We start from the raw sequence: 18,406 nt of genomic DNA, 5'->3' as shown, positions 1-18,406 counted from the left end.
TCTGATCAACCATTAGTTTTTTTAGGTGACCATGAGGTTTAATCTTTTGAAAGAAAAAAAATATTCATGTCTTCTATCATATTCTCTTCCCCACAAATTTAATCTTTTTTTAATAAGCTAAAAAGCCAACCCACTAATGAGGGTTAATTTTACCTGTTGATCTTTTTATTTTTCCTTTTCTGCATTTTCACCGTTTTACTATACTGTGATCAGAATTACATATGGTATTTTAACCATGATCCTACTGTAGATATTTATAAACTGTTTGTGATTGTATAATTAATGACGTATATAATAAAAGCGATGTTTTGGAGAAACTCATTCTGTTTGGTTATCATTGGGTTTGGGTGTTGGGATATTTTTGTCCTATAAATCTCCCATTTTTATGACTTAGTTTTTGAACTATATAAATTGGAATTTTGCATAACTTGCTACTATCTCCCTACTAGGGTGCAGAGATACAGAGGCAATATCTCTGTAGAAAAGTATTGAGGCAACAGAATCTCAGGATGTTAACCTATGGCATTGCTTCAGGCATTGACTTAGTCCTGCTATTAGTTTGCATTTGGTTTAGAATGGTGCATCTCAGTATTCTGATTTGAAAGAAAAACAATTTTTTTGTAATCTGACAAAATTGAAACTAACTTTTTACGTCTCACTTCTTACAATTCTTCTTACATACAATTTTACAAGTTGTGACAACATGACTTACAGTTCAGTCACATCTTTGGGGACCCCTTTTGGGAGGAACTGCAACCCTTTATTACTGCAACGAACTACAGAGTCCACACAGGTGCATTGGTCTGGACAACGGGGAGAGAAATGACAGCTGTTTTCAGTGTTGCCTACAAAAAAGTAGAGAAAGTAGATGGAAATAATGTTAATAAATACAGATAGGATAAAACTGAGAAAGTTCATTTCTAACACATTAGCTCCCCTCATGTAAATCTACTACAACCACTACCATGTTTCCCAGAAAATAAGACCCTATCTTATATTTTTTTGAACCCTGAAATAAGTGCTTGGCCTTATTGCCATGCGCTCAAAAGCCCAATTGGGCTTATTATCAGGAGATGTCTTATTTTGGGGGAAACAGGGTATTTACAAATCATCATTTTCAGGCTACATTATCGTCCTTTGCTTTAGACTGTTTTAATCCCAGTGTCAATACTGATAATATGTATCTAGTTATAAACATTTTCATTTGGAGTAAATTTAGATGGGTTTGTCTGTGTGCTTATATATTGTTTGCAGGTCAAAAAGATGGGTAGGGAGACAGAAGGCCCTTAGGAAATAAAAATTGTTTCCATAAGAAAAAAAATATGACTATTTTTTCCTGTCCAATTGTGTCTGATTCTTAGAGACTAAAGGCAGGACTAGAACTCACAGTCTCCTGGTTTCTAGTCTGTTCCCTGAATTACTACACTAAACTGGGTCTCTATATGAAAATACGATTAATTAAATGCTCCAACCATATGAGCTCTGTTTCATAAACCAGCATAAACTTTTTGTATTGCTGTTTTATTTATATTATTGCTAAGGATAATTGATTTACTCCTCAAAAGATAAATCAGCAGATAGGTGACCATGAGCCTCCCAAAACTGCACCCACTGAATCGCCCTAAATTTGCATTAAAAAACAATATTTTAAAATTAAATCTTTAAAATCTTTAAAAATAAAATCTTTTGTGTTCCTGCATGAGATCAATTTGGGGTTTGGGTGATTTTAATTTTCAATATTTACTTACTCCACCCATGAAATCATAGGCACAATTGCTGTCATCCTGCAACTGACAGCAACATACTATATTTGAAAAAAAATGCTGTATTTAAGTTGACCAAAAAGAAAATGCATTTATAATGGATCACTTACTTGGTGCTGTAGTTTACTGACTAAAGTACAGATCTGAATTATTTCAAAACATTTGCCATGTTTATCCTTTCAAAAAAAAAAACCTCTCTGAAAAACATCCATTTGTTTCCTGACATGGTGAACAATTTATTCAATATGCCAGACTTTCAATATTAATACGATGCGTTCCTTAATTTTTTAAATCATGAGTCTTGTTGTTTTTAACAAGCATAATGCGCATCAAGCAACAAGATCAGCTATGCTTTCACCGAGAACTAGAGATCCACGTGCATGTGCATAAAAATACCTAATAGCTGAAACATGGGTGTTCATTTGTACAAAGCAGATTTTATAAAACAAATTAAACCTCACAGTTGGAGAGGAAGAGAGTTCCTGCTATGAAAGTAAGCCTTTCAGTTAAGACTATTAAGTCATGGATTTCTTCCAAAATTAGCATGTGGGTTCACAAAGCACTAGATACAGGCAAATGGTGGTATCTAAACATGCTTAGAAAAACTTTGTAGAATAATCTTTAAAGGCAGCCAATTAAAAAAAAAATAACTTAATGTTTCACAATCCACAAAATTATCTACCTGCCGTTTGGTGGTTATTCTCAAAATCATTTTCATTGTTTCAACTGAACAGGACTCACAATGTTATAAGGTCATTGGCTTCAGTTTTGAACAATGACTTCAATGCTTGAATGGGTCTAATAAAATGAACAGACTATAGTCTTTTATTATGCTGGCAAAAGTTCCAATTTCCATTAGAAAAGTAATTAAAATAAACAACAGCCAAATAATACTGCAGAAACAAAGTCTGTGTTTTGCACTCTTATGTGCAGGAGTTTGGAATGTTGGTTTCAATTTTTTCATTTCAAAAATGTTAAGGCTTTTCACTAGAAAATGAAGCTAGATTAACTCTCACTTCATGACCAAGCTGGAAAGCTACAGGCATGATGAAATCTCTAAAAAAGTACAGTAAGCAAGAAAAGAAGAATTAGTACAGATTCTAACTAAACTATGCCAGAAAATCTAAAGAACAATACAGCAGCCAACAGATTGGCAGAGATCATCCTAATGCCAAAAGAAAGGTTTAAAAGAATGTGAAAACTACTGTACAACAGCCTTAATATCAAAATAATGCTTAGGGTAATCCAATGTAGTTTAGCATCCCTACATGGAAAGAGGGGCGTGCATAAGAGCACAAACGTGCCTACCGTTCCTGTCCTATTGTTTCTTCCCCTATGTATATATATGTTTATAGTACCTCGTTTCTCCTCATATATACGTTCATATATTATATAACCCCTTATGCAATGCTTGTATATATTGTTACGACAAATAAATAAATAAAATAAATAAATAAAATGCTGCTAAAATTAGCCGAGGTAGATACTGCTAAAATATGAGCCGAGATGGCACAATGGTTAGAGTGTAGTACTGCAGGCTACGTCAGCTGACTGCTAGCTGCAGTTCAGCAGTTCAAATCTCACTGGCTCAAGGTTGACTCAGCCTTCCATCCTTTTGAGGTGGGTAAAATGGGGACTCAGATAGTTGGGGCAATATGCTGACTCTGTAAACTGCTTAGAGAGGGCTGTAAAAGCACTGTAAAACGGTATATAAGTCTAAGTGCTATTGCTAAAAGAAGCTGAAGAAAAAGAGATTGTCAATGCATACTGGGTATCTGAGAAAAGAACACCAAAAATAAGTCAAGGTAAATTGATATAATCAGTGATTATACAAAGACCTCCAACTGTGTCAATCATGTCAAGATTAACTAATTTTGGACACATGTATTTAAAACAGTAGCTCTTTAGCAAAGTCTAAATTGCTGAGAAATATAAGAAAAAGAGATGGACAGTGAAGTGGGTGGATTCAATTATAGCAATAAGGGGTGTAATACCAGAAGACCTAAAAGGCCTATTTGGGGAAAGGTCATACTGAAGAAGGTTTCTTGATATGGTTGCTCAGAGTATCTTGATGGACAAATTAATTAATCACTCTGGCTAATCCCCAAGAATGAGATTTTGAATGTAGGCCAATGGTTAATATATTTCGCCAAATTCTTAGACTTCCTGATAATGTCAAATAGAGAACTCACTTAAATCCCTACTTCCTAGTATACTTTGGCTATTTTTCCTTTCTGAGACCTATAGGAGAAAAAAAATCTTTTAATCTATATGTGGAGAAAAGCTTCATCTCTGAGTATGTGCATTCATATTTGTCTGAAATATCATACTTATACTATTGAAATATTTAATATGATCTCATTATCACGTTCTAGAAATGTGCTTACCATCACATGTGAAATCCTGTGTAGCAACATCTTGAACTGGAATCTCCTTTAAGAAGAAAGGTTTCTGGCAACGTGGATTTCCACTGACAATCCTTCTCTTCCTTAACCATTTCCCCAACCATGCTAAATGGCAGTTGCAGTTAAATGGATTAGATAGCAAATTGCTAGATGAAAAATGAGGGAAAAAATGCAGTCAGCTATTGAAGAAATCAAGACATAGATTTTTCGAAAGCTAATTGACATTCAAACTTCTGGTAATAAATTAATTTTACAAAGGTAGCTGCATGCCTAACATGTTTTTTTGTTTTTGTTTCCCCCCCCCCCTCAAAAACAAGACATCAAAATGAAAAATCTGCCCGGCTAACAAATTCTGTTGTCATTAGGTTTTTTATCATGTACTAGCTCAATCTGTGGTATATTTTAAAATGGAAATAGTTAGCTTTTGCTAAATAATCTTGTAAACAGAAGCTCTTGATTTGTGTGCTGCCTCTGCATCACATGAAGACAGCCTGATCAGTCTCAGAAGCTCCAAAGAATACAAGTTAATCTGATATGTGAATGCCATATCTTTTTAAAGAGATTTTTTTTCCAATAACCACAAGCGTCTCTTTATGGCAAACAACAATAGTCTAGAGTGGATTAGAAATTGATGCCCTTCAGGTGTTGCTAAATTACAATTTTGAACAGTCACAAGAACAGGATCAGTGGAGAGGAATTCTGGGTGCTGTAATTCAGCAACATCAGGAAAGTCATAGGTTCCTTACCTCTGGTTCAGTCTTATAAGTTACCCAACCAGCATTTTGAAAGGAAGGAAGGAAGGAAGGAAGGAACGAAGGACTGCTAGTAACATGTTTAAATTAATGTGCAGTTCAGTTTGGTTATTTTGAAATGCTATAGTAATTGCTGAAATATGAACTAAAAGGAGATGAGGCATATGACATGATATATTTTAGTCAATTTGCTCCATAGCCTCAAACAGAAAACTTCAGTTAAAATAATAGCTAAAGATGAGTTGGGAATTTGGACTGCATATAAATAAATAGTTACTGAAATTTATTGATATTAAGGCAAAGCTGAACCTGTTTTCAGAGCAAAATTATTGATCTTTGTGCTACTGGAAAACCTAACAGCCAATATGATTTAAAGGAATAGACAATGCATTTTATTGTGCAAAACTCAAAGATGTCGCATTATTAAAAAAATATCTTGCTATATCTAAGCACGTAGATCAAGTGTTTCTCTCATAACAGTCACGGAAATATCACGAGAAGTAAACAAATGAAGTTTTCTGAAACATAGTTAATTAATTGTAATTATGTTTGGGGTGAAAGGCAACCTCTTCCTCCCAAAACAGAGGTTAACTATTGCGATCCAGTTGGAATGACAATTGTTTGGTATTAATGGCATGCTTGCATTTATATCTGTGATTAAATTTGAAAAAAAACCCTAACATTATTCATGTTCATATTACAGTTTTCAGTGACTCTTCATACTGTTACCGCATGCCTCCCACTGACCCGTACGCTCTCACAGAGAGGGACTTCTCAGGGTGCCGTCCGCCAAGCAATGTCGGCTGGCGGCCCCCAGGGGAAGGTCCTTCTCTGTGGGGGCTCCCACACTCTGGAACGAGCTTCCCCCGGGTTTACGCCAAATACCCGACCTTCGGACCTTTCGCCGCGAACTGAAGACACATCTTTTCACTCGCGCGGGGCTGGCTTAAGTTTTATCGATTTTAAATTTCTTATTACTAATTTTAAATGGGGTTTTAGTTTTTTATATATTTTAAAGTTTTTAGGCTAATTATAATAAGTTTTTTAACTTGCATTTTAAATTGTATATTGTATTGTCTGTTTTTTACTTTTGCCTGTACACCGCCCTGAGTCCTTCGGGAGAAGGGCGGTATAAAAATCAAATAAATAAATAAATAAATAAATATGTATGGTATAAAGCGCGCGCGCACACACACACACACACACACTCTTGCATATGGTTTGACATGAACAAAATGCTATGGAGATCTCAAAACCAAACCATCACTATCCAATTTTCTTTAGTCTAACCAAACTAGGAAAAAATATTAAAGGTATCTATTCTTCCTTCTGCAATTGTTATTGTTGGGATTGTAATTACGTAGCTGTTCTTAATTATTGTGGCACAGAATACAAGGTCTGTCTAAAACCCAAATGAAGGGAGTAACTTTAAAAGTCTAGAAGGGCAGGGAAAATAAATACAGGTTTTGCCAAGTTAAAAATTGGAAAGAAATGTGAGAATACTTAAGTGGTAATTAAAGTAAAGAATGATAAGGCATACAAATAAAACACTTCAAAGACTCTTAATACACACAGAAAAAGTAAACCAGAACAAAAGCCATTGGATCTGTGGTAGAGAGATTAGTAAAAGGCCTGAAGGATCTGAGTCATGAAATTAAAATTCAAATGATGCTTGTAATGGAACATTTATACTATTGCTGTGAGCCAGGAAAACTGATTTGTCCCATAAAATAATTTTGCTCAATCTATCAAGGATCAGGCCTCAGTGAATATCTCTTTTTTCAGCCACACCAAGGACCAAAGACAAAGCTCTTACAATACACTAGCCACTAGCATAAGCACCTGCTGGATTGTAACAGTAATTTCCATTATATTTGCTAGGGGAAAGCGGGAATGCTGAATATGGTGATGATCATAGTTACTTGAAGGACCATTTCACCCTACTGGGTGGTCCATACCACTTTGCTAGCAGAGGAGGCATGCTTCAGGTTCCGTCAGCCGATTATTCCAGCTGGTGGGGTCCAGGAGTAGGGCCTTCTTTGCTGTTGCTCCTGCTTTCTGGAACATCTTGTCACCGAATGTGAGGTTGGCCCCAATCCTATCTTTTTCTAAGGGCCTAAAGATGTGGCTGTGCCAATTGGCTTGGAGCCTCAGTGGGGGAACAGCGCAATGGAGGTGTTTGATTAATAACAAATCCCACCTCCTCCCCTTCTCTGTGTGTCCTTGGTTTTAATGTATTTTTATGTTTTAACTATATATGTAACTGTGAGCCTCCCAGAACTACCCTATAGTAAGATAGAAAGTCAAATAAAATAAAATAATAAACCAAACCAAATCAAACAAACCAGAATAAAATAAAATAAATACTCCTTTGGATATCTTTGAAAAAAGAATCTTCACAAATAGAAATGAGGGCATTTGTTCAGCCTTTTATAAACCAGGATCCTTAAACTTAATTCCAGGAGACTATCCACTCCAAAATGTAACAGCTCTAATAATTAATAATACCTGAACTATGAAGCCTTCACCATCTCATCCAATTTAGACATTGTCTCTTCTAAGATACCCTTTAAAACAGAGTTTTTCATATGTCCCAAAGGTACTTTTTCATCTTTGACCTGAATGACTGAGAATTTCCATTGACAGAATTTTTCAAATTTGACTACTTTAAGACGTGTGTAGTTCAATTCCCAGAATTCATGTTGGCTAGGGATTTCTGAGAATTGAAGTCCACACATCTCAAAGTTGCCAAGTGTGAGAAATACCACTTCTCACAGTCTTCTTCTCCCATTAGGCCTTGTAGCTGCAACATGAGAACAAGAATACTAATTACCAGTTAAAATCTCCCTTTACTTTGAAAATTATTAAGGTGACATGCATGAAGCTCTGGAATATTCCCCAGGATTATTCCAATATTTGGGGAGGTTCACATAATTAAAGGAAAGCAGTGACAATAAAGTAAATGCAATATCTTAAGTGATAACAGCTGACTTACATTGTAGATAAAGAAACAAGAGTATTGAAGGCTCCTGGAGTTATTGTAGTAATCCGATTGTCATACAGCGACAGTAACCTTACTGAGCTCAGTCCTGTAAATGTGTCATTGTTTACACAACTGATCATGTTGCTCCTGAGCATCCTGAAAAGATTCAAACATAAAATTAGACTTACTGAATTTATGTTGGAGAGGGAGCAGGGAAAAACACAAAAAGGGAATTATTCTGTGAAACAAGATGATCAAAAGAAGCATGGGGTGCTTCAGAATTGGCCAGTGTATCCAGATCTCCTGGAAAAAGTAAAATAGGTTGACATGGGGGGGCTTCTATTTCCACTCAAATATAAGGTAGGATTCAGGATAATTTGGGAATTATTAAATTGAGAGTAATCAACACATGAAGCCTTCCTTTAAGTTTTTCTCAACCTATCCTACATAGTTTAATGAGGCTGCAGAAGAAAAGCTTTCTTGTGCACTATTACATAGCAATATGGAAGCGATCATCCACTGCTGTCTTGTGGAATGTATTTTGACTTCCCAATCATACAGCCCTGTGATTTCTGGTGATTTCTTTTCCAAGTAAATAGAACTAAGTCTCCTTTGCTTTCCAACATCAGCAAGTTTAGCTAGACATTCCCAATTCATATATGGACTGTATACAATCTTAGTAAACAATCTTCATGTTAACGATATGTTTTATGTTTGGTTTTGTTGGTTTTATTTTCTTTTTTCTCCCCTTTTTTTTATCAGCCACTGAAAATCACAGCGTCTATTGAATGCATTGGGCAATTGATCCAAGTTTGTTTGTTTTTTTAAAAAAATACTTCTGAAGAAAAGGGCAGTCTGGAAACAAACAGAGGTAGTTTCATTTGTGCCAATTGGTGATATTCAAGGCTGTCAGAAATTCAACCCAGGAAATTATTACAACAGCTTCAATAATCCATTCAACTGATTTGGGGAAATTGATGATCTGTAATACTTTCCTCTTCATTCCCAATCATTTTCCTGACATCACGTCTATTACTGTACATTCACAACAGGCAGTATTCCTTCACTTCTTTCTCCTCCACATCTAAAAGAGCAAACAGACTTTATACTTACAGCGTCTTGAGTCCTGTGAGACCTTTAAACATTCGTCCGTGCACAGATTCCAGCTGATTCCCTGTCAACATCAGTTCCTGCACTCCCGCTGCCCCATCAAAAGTGCCTTCACGGATCTCTTTGATCTTGTTATTACTTAAATTTCTGTAAGAGGAAACAGATTCACAGGCAGCATTATTTAACATATGTTTTATATAAGATAAATGCAAGCATGTTTGCGCTGGCAACAAAGAGGTGAACAATAGCTGAAACAAAGCTAAAAGAATGGAACCAATTTAATTTTCAGGGCTATGCTTAAATCTGAATTGCAATATTTCAGTTTCTTTCCAAGAGGAAAGAGGCTTCTGTGATCTAGTTCTTCTTTCTTGGGGAAGTTTTTTTTCTTTGAGGATTTCTTTCCAATTTCTCTTGGTGGTTTTTTTTTTTTTTTTGAGCCTCTTTTACTGATGGAACTGCTACTGAATTGCTGCTAGTGTTAGTTACACAACTTTCCATCACTCTGCAGCCTCCATGTCTGCTGACACTTCTTAATCTGAAATGCCCCACAGGGTGAAGTTTCTTTATAAGGTCTACACTTGGTTGAAGAAAAGATAGTACAAGGAACAAGATGAAGCATTTGAATTGCTTAGAAATAATATTACTTCCACACATTCTGTTTGCCTAACACAGGGGTTGGCAACCTTAAACACTCAAAGGGCCACAAAGGTCCTAACTGGAAGCCCCCATTCAATTCTGGAGCCGACCGGAAGTCCGGTTCCCCCATCATAGTCTTCTCCTAGTGTGGTGTCCTTTTTCCTCTGCTGACTGGAAGTCCGGTTCCACCACCATAGAGTCTCCTCCTCCTCTTTTTCCCCTACTTGTCCTAACCGAAAGCCCTATCAATTGTGGTGCTGACCAGCAATAGGGAGCCACAGCAGAGGGATGAAAGAGCCGTATGTGGCTCTAGAGCCACAGGTTGCTGACCCCTGGCCTAACATAAAGAAATGTCATATTCTACTTTAGAGAATTTTTCTAAAATTTTCTTCTCTGAAAGAAATTCAAAAATACAGGCTCACTCATTAAGTTGGAAAAGAGTTGGTAGACCGGAAAAAAAGAAAAAACCCACTGCTGCTAAAACCGAAAAGTTTTTTTTGTTTTTTGTTTTGGCATGGCAATGGTATTTTCTTTTTCAGAATTGTTATTCATGTTGAATTCATGCCACACTTTTGAATATTTCATTTTTTTAAAAAAAATAATCACATTACTGCCCATTATTCCAATGATTTCTACCATATCAGTTTCAGAACAAATACAACATGTGGCATCACTGTGCCAGCAGAGCATCCAACCTGTTCTCATTTAAATTTCTTTAGGACATCTGCTTTTATTTTAAAATGCTACATACTTGCACCAGGAAACCAGAAATTTGATTGCAGATAGGAAACCCATAAAATCCATTAACATTTAAAACCCCAGTTTTATCTGCTATCTTGTAAATTATACTTAGAATCCTTTTATTATATTTGTTTCATTTTTTGTATTCCCAGAACATTCTATTCCATTTAATAGGTTTCAAAGAAATCAGCCTGCATTACTTCATTTATCAATTACTTCATTTATGATAGATACCTTGATGAACGTATCTTTTCTTTTATGTACACTGAGAGCATATGCACCAAGACAAATTCCTTGTGTGTCCAATCACACTTGGCCAATAAAAAATTCTATTCTATTCTAATTCTACTGAAGAGGACATTATGTTATCATGATTAAAGGAGAGATTTACCCTGTTTAAAGATGAACAGGCTACATCTCTTACTAGGGATAATAGCTATTGACAACTAATTTATATTATTATTTATATTTAAATCCAATAGTGTTTTTAATTTTTTTGTTATATTTTAGACATTATTACTACCAATGCAGAAGACTCAACGGGCTAGAAATTTGATGAATTAAATAAATACATTTCGATAGTAATATTTAAAGCATTATTTTTATTATTTTACAGTTAAAACAATGCACTAGAACAGGATTGTCAAACTCCTGTGGGCTGGATCTGACCCAAAGGTGCTTAGATCTGGCCCAGGGGGCCACCCTGGAAACAGCAAAGGACCGGCCTGCAGTCCCTCCGCCAGCAAAATCAGAGCTCAGGAGGGCACATGGCAGAGGGTTGCAGGAGGCCGTCACAGCCAGAAATGACACTTAGGAGCCCGTTTTCCCTGGCAGAGCGCTTGGACCACCCGAGGCGCCCCCCCACCCCCACCAAGGTCAAATACAACCCTGATGCGGACCTCAATTAAATTGAGTTGGACACCCTGCACTAGAAAATATGCAACAGTAAAAATGCATTCATAAAAGTTATGTAAAACCATGTTTCAGAGTGGTTTTAGTCTACAGAAACAACTGATGCCTGCTTTTCTGTTATTTTTACAAAGTCTGGTTTCAGAAAGAAAACTTTACTAAGGAAGATTATTGAAAATATATTAGACAAGACACTGTGGTGTTTAAAGTATGAGTTTATAAGGTGAAGAAAGAACCACTTTCCAAGCAGGATAATTCTGGTTCATATGCTTTATAACATCTATTCATTGTAATAAGGGTAGTCCTCCACTTACAACCACAATTGAGCCCAACATTTCTGTTGCTAAGTGAGACATTTGTTAAGTGTGTTTCGCCCCGTTTTACGACTTTTCTTGCCACAGTTGTTAAGTGAATCACTACAGTTGTTAAGTTAGTAACTCAACTGTTAAGTGAATCTGGCTTCCCCATTGACTTTGCTTGTCAGAAGGTCGCAAAAGATGATCACATGACCCCAGGGCAGTGCAACAGTCATAAATGTGAATCAATTTTCAAGCATTCAAATGTAAAACACATGACCATGGGGGTGCTACAATGGTCATAAGTGTGAAAAATGGTCATAGGTCACTTTCTTCACTGCCGTTGTAACTTTGAGCAGTCACTAAGCAAACTGTTGCAAATCGAGGACTACCTGTAGTCATCACTGGGCAAAACTAATTTGGAAGACTGGGATTAGGCTTGTAGGAGGAACTGGTAGTCTGTTTTCTGTTTTCTGAACAGCCAAGGCAGCCTGACTGTACAGCTTGTGACCCATCAGCTTTCTTGCTGTCTGAGTGGAATACAATAAAGCAGCAGTAACAATAAAGCACAAAACCAACCATAATCATGGAAACTCTTATAAAATGACTTCATGCATTTCACTGATAACTATATCAGATTTGCCTTTATGTTTAATGTCAGCAACAGCTCAGGAAGAATTTTATCTTCTTCTTTTTAAAAAAAAAAAATCATTTGGTGCTGAACTATTATCCAATGAACAATGAATTTAAGCATCCTTTTCTGAATCCTAAGAATATAAGAATTGCTTTTACAATTATCCTGCCTTTTTGTCTAATAATAAATGTCCCCAAAGATTATGTTTGTCTCAGCCTTTTGAAAACCTGAACAGGTTCTTTGAATCACTTTTAGGGAAAGAGATGTATGCAACGATACAGTGTGAATTGTCACATTTACCTTAAAGGAAGATGATGCTGAATTTAAAACAACCAGTCACTACATGCAAAGCAAAAAGTTAAACGGCAAACACACACACACCTCCTAATCAGATTCTATTACTGAGAGAAAAAGCCTTCCTTTCAGATTAAATGTAACCTGGAAAATCCATTGACGACTTCAAAATGGCATCAAAATTCATGCATCTTTGCCCCTGTAGACTACAAGATCATTTTCTAAATAAGCTGCAAAATTTATTTGCCTGTAAAAACAAACAAGAAAACAAACAAACAAAAGTTCCCAACCCCTCCTGACTTTATAACCAGCTGGACTGAAAGCAATCTCTCATTAGTAGAATAATGTTTTTTTGTGAAGTTTTCCTTGGAAACCTTCAATCTCTTGTCTGCCAATTCACTCCCCTTCAAATGCCATTCTGTGTACTCATCTGAGAGACACTTGCAGTGTATTATCCATGAATCTAGGCAAGAATACTTATCTATTAGGGTCAATTTTCCTGCCAGTTCTCCTGATCCTGCAAAAAACCTGCCTCCAACACATAGAAGTATTCCGTTAGAAGGAACTCTCTGAATCCAAGCCAACCTCAAGGTTTTCTTTTGACATTCTAAGTGTAAAACTCATGCAAAAACTTATAAATCAATCATATAAGTGTAATTGATGCCATGCTGCCCTGAAACTAGATTTGGGTAAACTAGAATGTCAAAAACATTTACCCATTCTTGTTTCGGGTGACTCGCTCCCTCCTTCACCAGGGGGAGCGGGATGACCCGTTGCAGGGACGTGCTGAGGAGTTTAACGGTTATCTATACGATAAAATCGTTCAGCTTCGGGACGGTCTGGACCAAAATTGCAGTGACTCAGGGGAGGCGTCCGAGGGTGGTCTTGGTGATATTTTATGGGATGAGTTTGACCCTGTGGCTCCCGAGGACATGGACAGGTTGTTGGGTAGGTTGAATGCCACCACATGTTTACTGGACCCGTGCCCCTCCTGGTTGGTGCTGGCCACCCAGGAGGTGACACAAGGCTGGCTCCAGGCAATTACGAGTGCTTCCTTGGTGGAGGGAGTCTTCCCGGCCGCCTTGAAAGAGGCGGTGGTGAGACCCCTCCTCAAGAAGCCTGCCTTGACCCGCTGTTTTAGGTAATTATCGTCCGGTCTCCAACCTTCGCTTTACGGTGAAGGTTGTAGAGAGTATGGTGGCATATCAGTTTCCCTTGCACCTGGATGAAACTGTCTATCTAGACCCGTTCCAGTCCGGTTTCCGGCCCGGTTACAGCACTGAGACGGCTTTGGTCGCATTGGTGGATGATCTCTGGAGGGCCAGGGATAGGGGTTGTTCCTCTGCCCTGGTCCTATTAGACCTCTCAGCGGCTTTTGATACCATCGACCATGGTATCCTGCTGCGCCGGTTGGAGGGATTGGGAGTGGGAGGCACCGTTTATCGGTGGTTCTCCTCCTATCTCTCCGATCGGTCGCAGACGGTATTGACGGGGGGGCAGAGGTCGGCTCCGAGGCACCTCACTTGTGGGGTGCCGCAGGGGTCAATTCTCTCACCCCTCTTGTTCAACATCTATATGAAGCCGCTGGGTGAGATCATCAGTGGCTTCGGTGTGAGGTACCAGCTGTACGCTGATGACACCCAGCTGTACTTTTCCACACCGGGCCACCCCAATGAAGCTATCGAAGTGCTGCCCCGGTGTCTGGAAGCCGTACGGGTCGGGATGGGGAGAAACAGGCCCAAGCCCAATCCCTCCAAGACAGAGTGGCTGTGGATGCCGGCATCCCGGTACAGTCAGCTGCAGCCGCGGCTGACTGTTGGGGGCGAGTCATTGGCCCCAATGGAGAGGGTCCGCAACTTGGGCGTCCTCCTGGATGAACGGCTGTCCTTTGAAGATCATTTGGCGGCCGTCTCCAGGAGAGCTTTTATTAGGGTCAATTTTCCTGCCAGTTCTCCTGATCCTGCAAAAAACCTGCCTCCAACACATAGAAGTATTCCGTTAGAAGGAACTCTCTGAATCCAAGCCAACCTCAAGGTTTTCTTTTGACATTCTAAGTGTAAAACTCATGCAAAAACTTATAAATCAATCATATAAGTGTAATTGATGCCATGCTGCCCTGAAACTAGATTTGGGTAAACTAGAATGTCAAAAACGAATATAGAATGAACCTAGCAGTACCGAACCCAAAACAGACTAGTGTATTTGATGGCTGCAGTAGTCTGTTATTCTTATATTGAGAGCCTTCAGTTGAGTGGCTTCAGTGTAGCTAGCTTAAGGAGAACATTTTCTTCCACACAGCCATGAATAGTTTTATATCAATATATCAGTTTCAGTGTGATAATGTGCAAACTTTTAATTGGTAAATTTGTCAATATTTTGTCATCTGGAAGATTTTGTCCCTAAGTTCATGAAATATTTCTCATATGCTAGCAGTACATTGGGAGTTCAGTAGTCCTAACTATGTGTAATTCACATTCATTACAGGCAAGTATTTAATGGCTTTTCAGTATTCATGATGAGTTATCATGTAAATTTGTCCTAAGGGACTTCTTCAAAGGAGACACAATTGACCCTGAAATCAATTGTGTCAATGAATCCTTTGGTGCTGCTTAAACATGGCTTATTGACCGAACAGACAAAGGTTCCAAATGAATGCTGCCTGCCAATATATACTTAATAGTAGCATATCAAATATACTTTAAGGTGTCTTATTAGAGTGACGCGTCTCCTTTGTGTTTAATTTTCACAAACACTGGTAAGTTCATATGTTGCCATAGTAAAAAATGAAAGGCTAATTTTATCTTAGGAACAACATTAGCATACAAAACTCCATAGAACAGAGAAATTCGTGATGGCACATCTAACATGGTACTTCCCTCTGGAAATCTGAAAATTTATGCTTTATTTCTGCTAACTGTAACAAGAGAGAGGTGGGTGAATTGGGAATGCAAGCCAACACAGCTCTACCTCTATTATAGGGTTAAAAAATGAGGTAAGACCTAGGGCAATCAATCTGGTAGGCGTTCTTCAACAACTACCTGCCTTGATTTTGCCTTCTAATGCCACTCAGAGTAGGACAAACTTAGAAGTGCTGGCTTCATCCTGCCTTCATCCATATAGTATAAGAAGAGCTGCCAATACTTGGATGAAAGCGTTCTTTCAGGCACATTCCTTCTCCACAGAGAAATGCACACAAGGGGTGAACCATCCAGGAACTGTCTATGGAGTAAGGTGAAATGTACTGTAGATTGATAACTCCCTGCCTTATTTGGCATGTGTGCTTCTATAAATGATGTTAGCCCTTCCCTTTCTTAAGCATTGATTCCTACTGTTATCTAGTCCACCAAGGCAAGTAGGAAATGCAGTTGGTCTCTGGACCATGTCCAGTTCCCCATTCTTTGCCCACAAATACTTATTTTTTTTTACTGAAGTTTTATACTGTTTTATTTCCAAAGGATTTGTGAAAGTCTTTAAAATCAGAACATTAAAATAACTCAGTAAACTGATATGATCAATCGTATACAAAAATATATCAGTAATAAGATTAAAATAAATTTAAATACATATCCAATGAGAAATTGTTAACCCACAAATGCCATTCTCAAAAATTTTATTATCAGTATATTTCTGGAGGTTGGAGTCATAGCATCATCCAGATCTCCAGCGAGAGGCTGGTCAAAAAGATGGATTCTACATTTTAGCTCAATTACAGCTTAAAAGTAATCTTCAGAGGCTGCACCATGTAGAGTAGGGCCCCCCAATCCCTGGACCACAGCCTGTTTGGAACTGATCCATGCAAGTGGTGGGCAAACATGCATATTTGCGGTAGATGCTTGTGCTCACAGCTCCATTTGCATGAGCGGCATCCATGCATCTACTGTTCACACAAATCGAGTTGTGCACACTCATGCACACACCTGCCACTCACACAGAACCCTCCCGTTGTCCCCCACCACCAATCCATCAAACCAAAAAAGTTGGGGACCCCGATGTAGAGTGTATTGCCACAACCTTGCTGGAAGGTACAAAAAGTAAAGGTAAAGATTTCCTCTTTCCAGTTGTGTCTGACTCTAGGGGGCAGTGCTCATTTTTGTTTCTGAGCTGAGAGAGCCAGCATTGTCTGAAGACATTTCCATGGTCATATGGCCAGTATGACTATACCCCAAAGTGCAGAAAACACTGTTTCCTTCCTACTGAAGTGGCCCCTATTTACTCACATTTGCATGCTTTTGAACTGTGAGGTTGACAGGAACTTGGGAGGGTTACAGGAGCCCACCCCTTCATGGGTGCTCAGGTCTTACACTTGAATTGTCAGCTTTCCATTTGACAAGCCTCGAGTCTTTAAATGCTGAGCCATTGCATCCCCAGGAAAAGGTAGATAGCAGGTATAAAAGCAAGAATAATTATGGCCAGAAGTTTTTTCTCCAGGAAGGGCCTTAATTGATTTACCAACCAAAGTCGTGTGAAATATTTTCTAGCCATGGCCTTCATATAGTGCTACAAGTCTAGGAAAATCTCTAAGTCACAGATCTGTTGTTTGGGGAAGTGCTATTCCATCTGGGTTATCACTGGAACAGAGTGCCAGATAATTTCTGGAGAAATTAAATGAACTCAATCTCGTTGGGATACAACTTCAACCTGATATATTGCATCCAGTTCAGTAGATACTGAGTCAGAACATCCATCAGAAGACTTTCCTGGCCTGGCATAGCAATGTTGATATTAGTATCATTAGTGTTGAGTATCATTAGTGTAATAAGGGCACATTTCTCAAACTAGTGGATGAACTCACCCAATGGCTTCATGTAAATTTTAAACAGCAGACAGGAAAGAAAAGGAACCGCTCCAACTGGAGTGGTCAATGGGTCATCCCTACTACATACCCTATTGATTGAAAGTGCATACTTAGGTAGGAGTAGAAACCTTTGCCAGCATCCCAAGAATATATTACAATTAGTAGTGTGGATGCGGCTAAAATAGAGGTCTCCAACCTTGGCAACTTTAAGACTTGTGGACTTCAACTCCCAGAATTCCTCAGCCAGCAATTCTGGGAGTTGAAGTCCACAAGTCTTAAAGTTGCCAAGGTTAGAGATCCCTGGGCTAAGAGATGTGACAAGAAGTGGCACATTCCTTTCCTTCAAGTCCAGTTGCTGATCATCCAACAGTGTGACTAATGCGATTTCTGTCTGACTAATGCGATTAAAGTCTCCACAGCTGCTTCCTTTAGGGCACAATGCAAATGAAAGTGTACCATACTCTCTTTAACCTTCTTCCAAAAGTAAGACTGGTGATTAGGTGGTATTTATCTAAAATGGCTAAATCCAAGTTCTTGAGGAGAGAATAGGGCACTGTCACTTTTAATATACCTAAAATAGACAAACTGTGAAGATTGCCTTCTGCTACCCCACCAGTCTTCCGAAGATGCTCTCTATACCCAAAGTTATCTTTGGGGGTGGGTTATTTTCTACCTAGCAACAGCTTATCATTTTAGATGCCCATAGTGATATTTCTGCCTACAAGATAACTTTGGTGGCTTAAACTTTAGCTACCGAACTTGAGACACAAATCTATTCTGTTCTTTTTTAAAACTCCAGTTAACTCTGTTTTGGTATCATGAGCATTATCTTATTGATATATGGAAAATAATACTATTTCTGACAGTGTTATAGTATTACACTGTTAGCACTATTTTAGAATGAAAACTGCATGATGGCTTTATGTTGTACGAAGCTTTTTTCATTTATTTCTATATTATTTATTTTTAGAAAAATGTAAACTGCTTCCCAAGGATTCCATGGTAGTATACATTCAATTATAGAAATATATACAATATAATCAGTGGAAAAAAACCCTAACTCTGAGAGTCAAAACAATTTTATTATA

General features: G+C 38.1%; 1 protein-coding gene across 1 annotated transcript in view; it reads right to left on the bottom strand.

Moving 5' to 3' along the window:
- Nucleotides 1–18,406, bottom strand: part of SLIT3 (slit guidance ligand 3) — a 570,113-nt gene that overhangs the window by 126,108 nt on the left and 425,599 nt on the right. The window contains exons 17-20 of the mRNA XM_058174175.1: nt 9,017–9,160; nt 7,916–8,059; nt 4,151–4,314; nt 713–845 (exon numbers count right to left, since the gene is read on the bottom strand). Coding sequence (XP_058030158.1) covers nt 713–845; nt 4,151–4,314; nt 7,916–8,059; nt 9,017–9,160 — 585 coding nt within the window. The remainder of the gene's footprint in view (nt 1–712; nt 846–4,150; nt 4,315–7,915; nt 8,060–9,016; nt 9,161–18,406) is intronic.

Source organism: Ahaetulla prasina, chromosome 2 (assembly GCF_028640845.1).
Source record: "Ahaetulla prasina isolate Xishuangbanna chromosome 2, ASM2864084v1, whole genome shotgun sequence".
NCBI lineage: Eukaryota > Metazoa > Chordata > Lepidosauria > Squamata > Colubridae > Ahaetulla > Ahaetulla prasina.
Note: the sequence above shows the minus strand (reverse complement) of the source record. Positions and strands in the feature narration are given on the sequence as shown.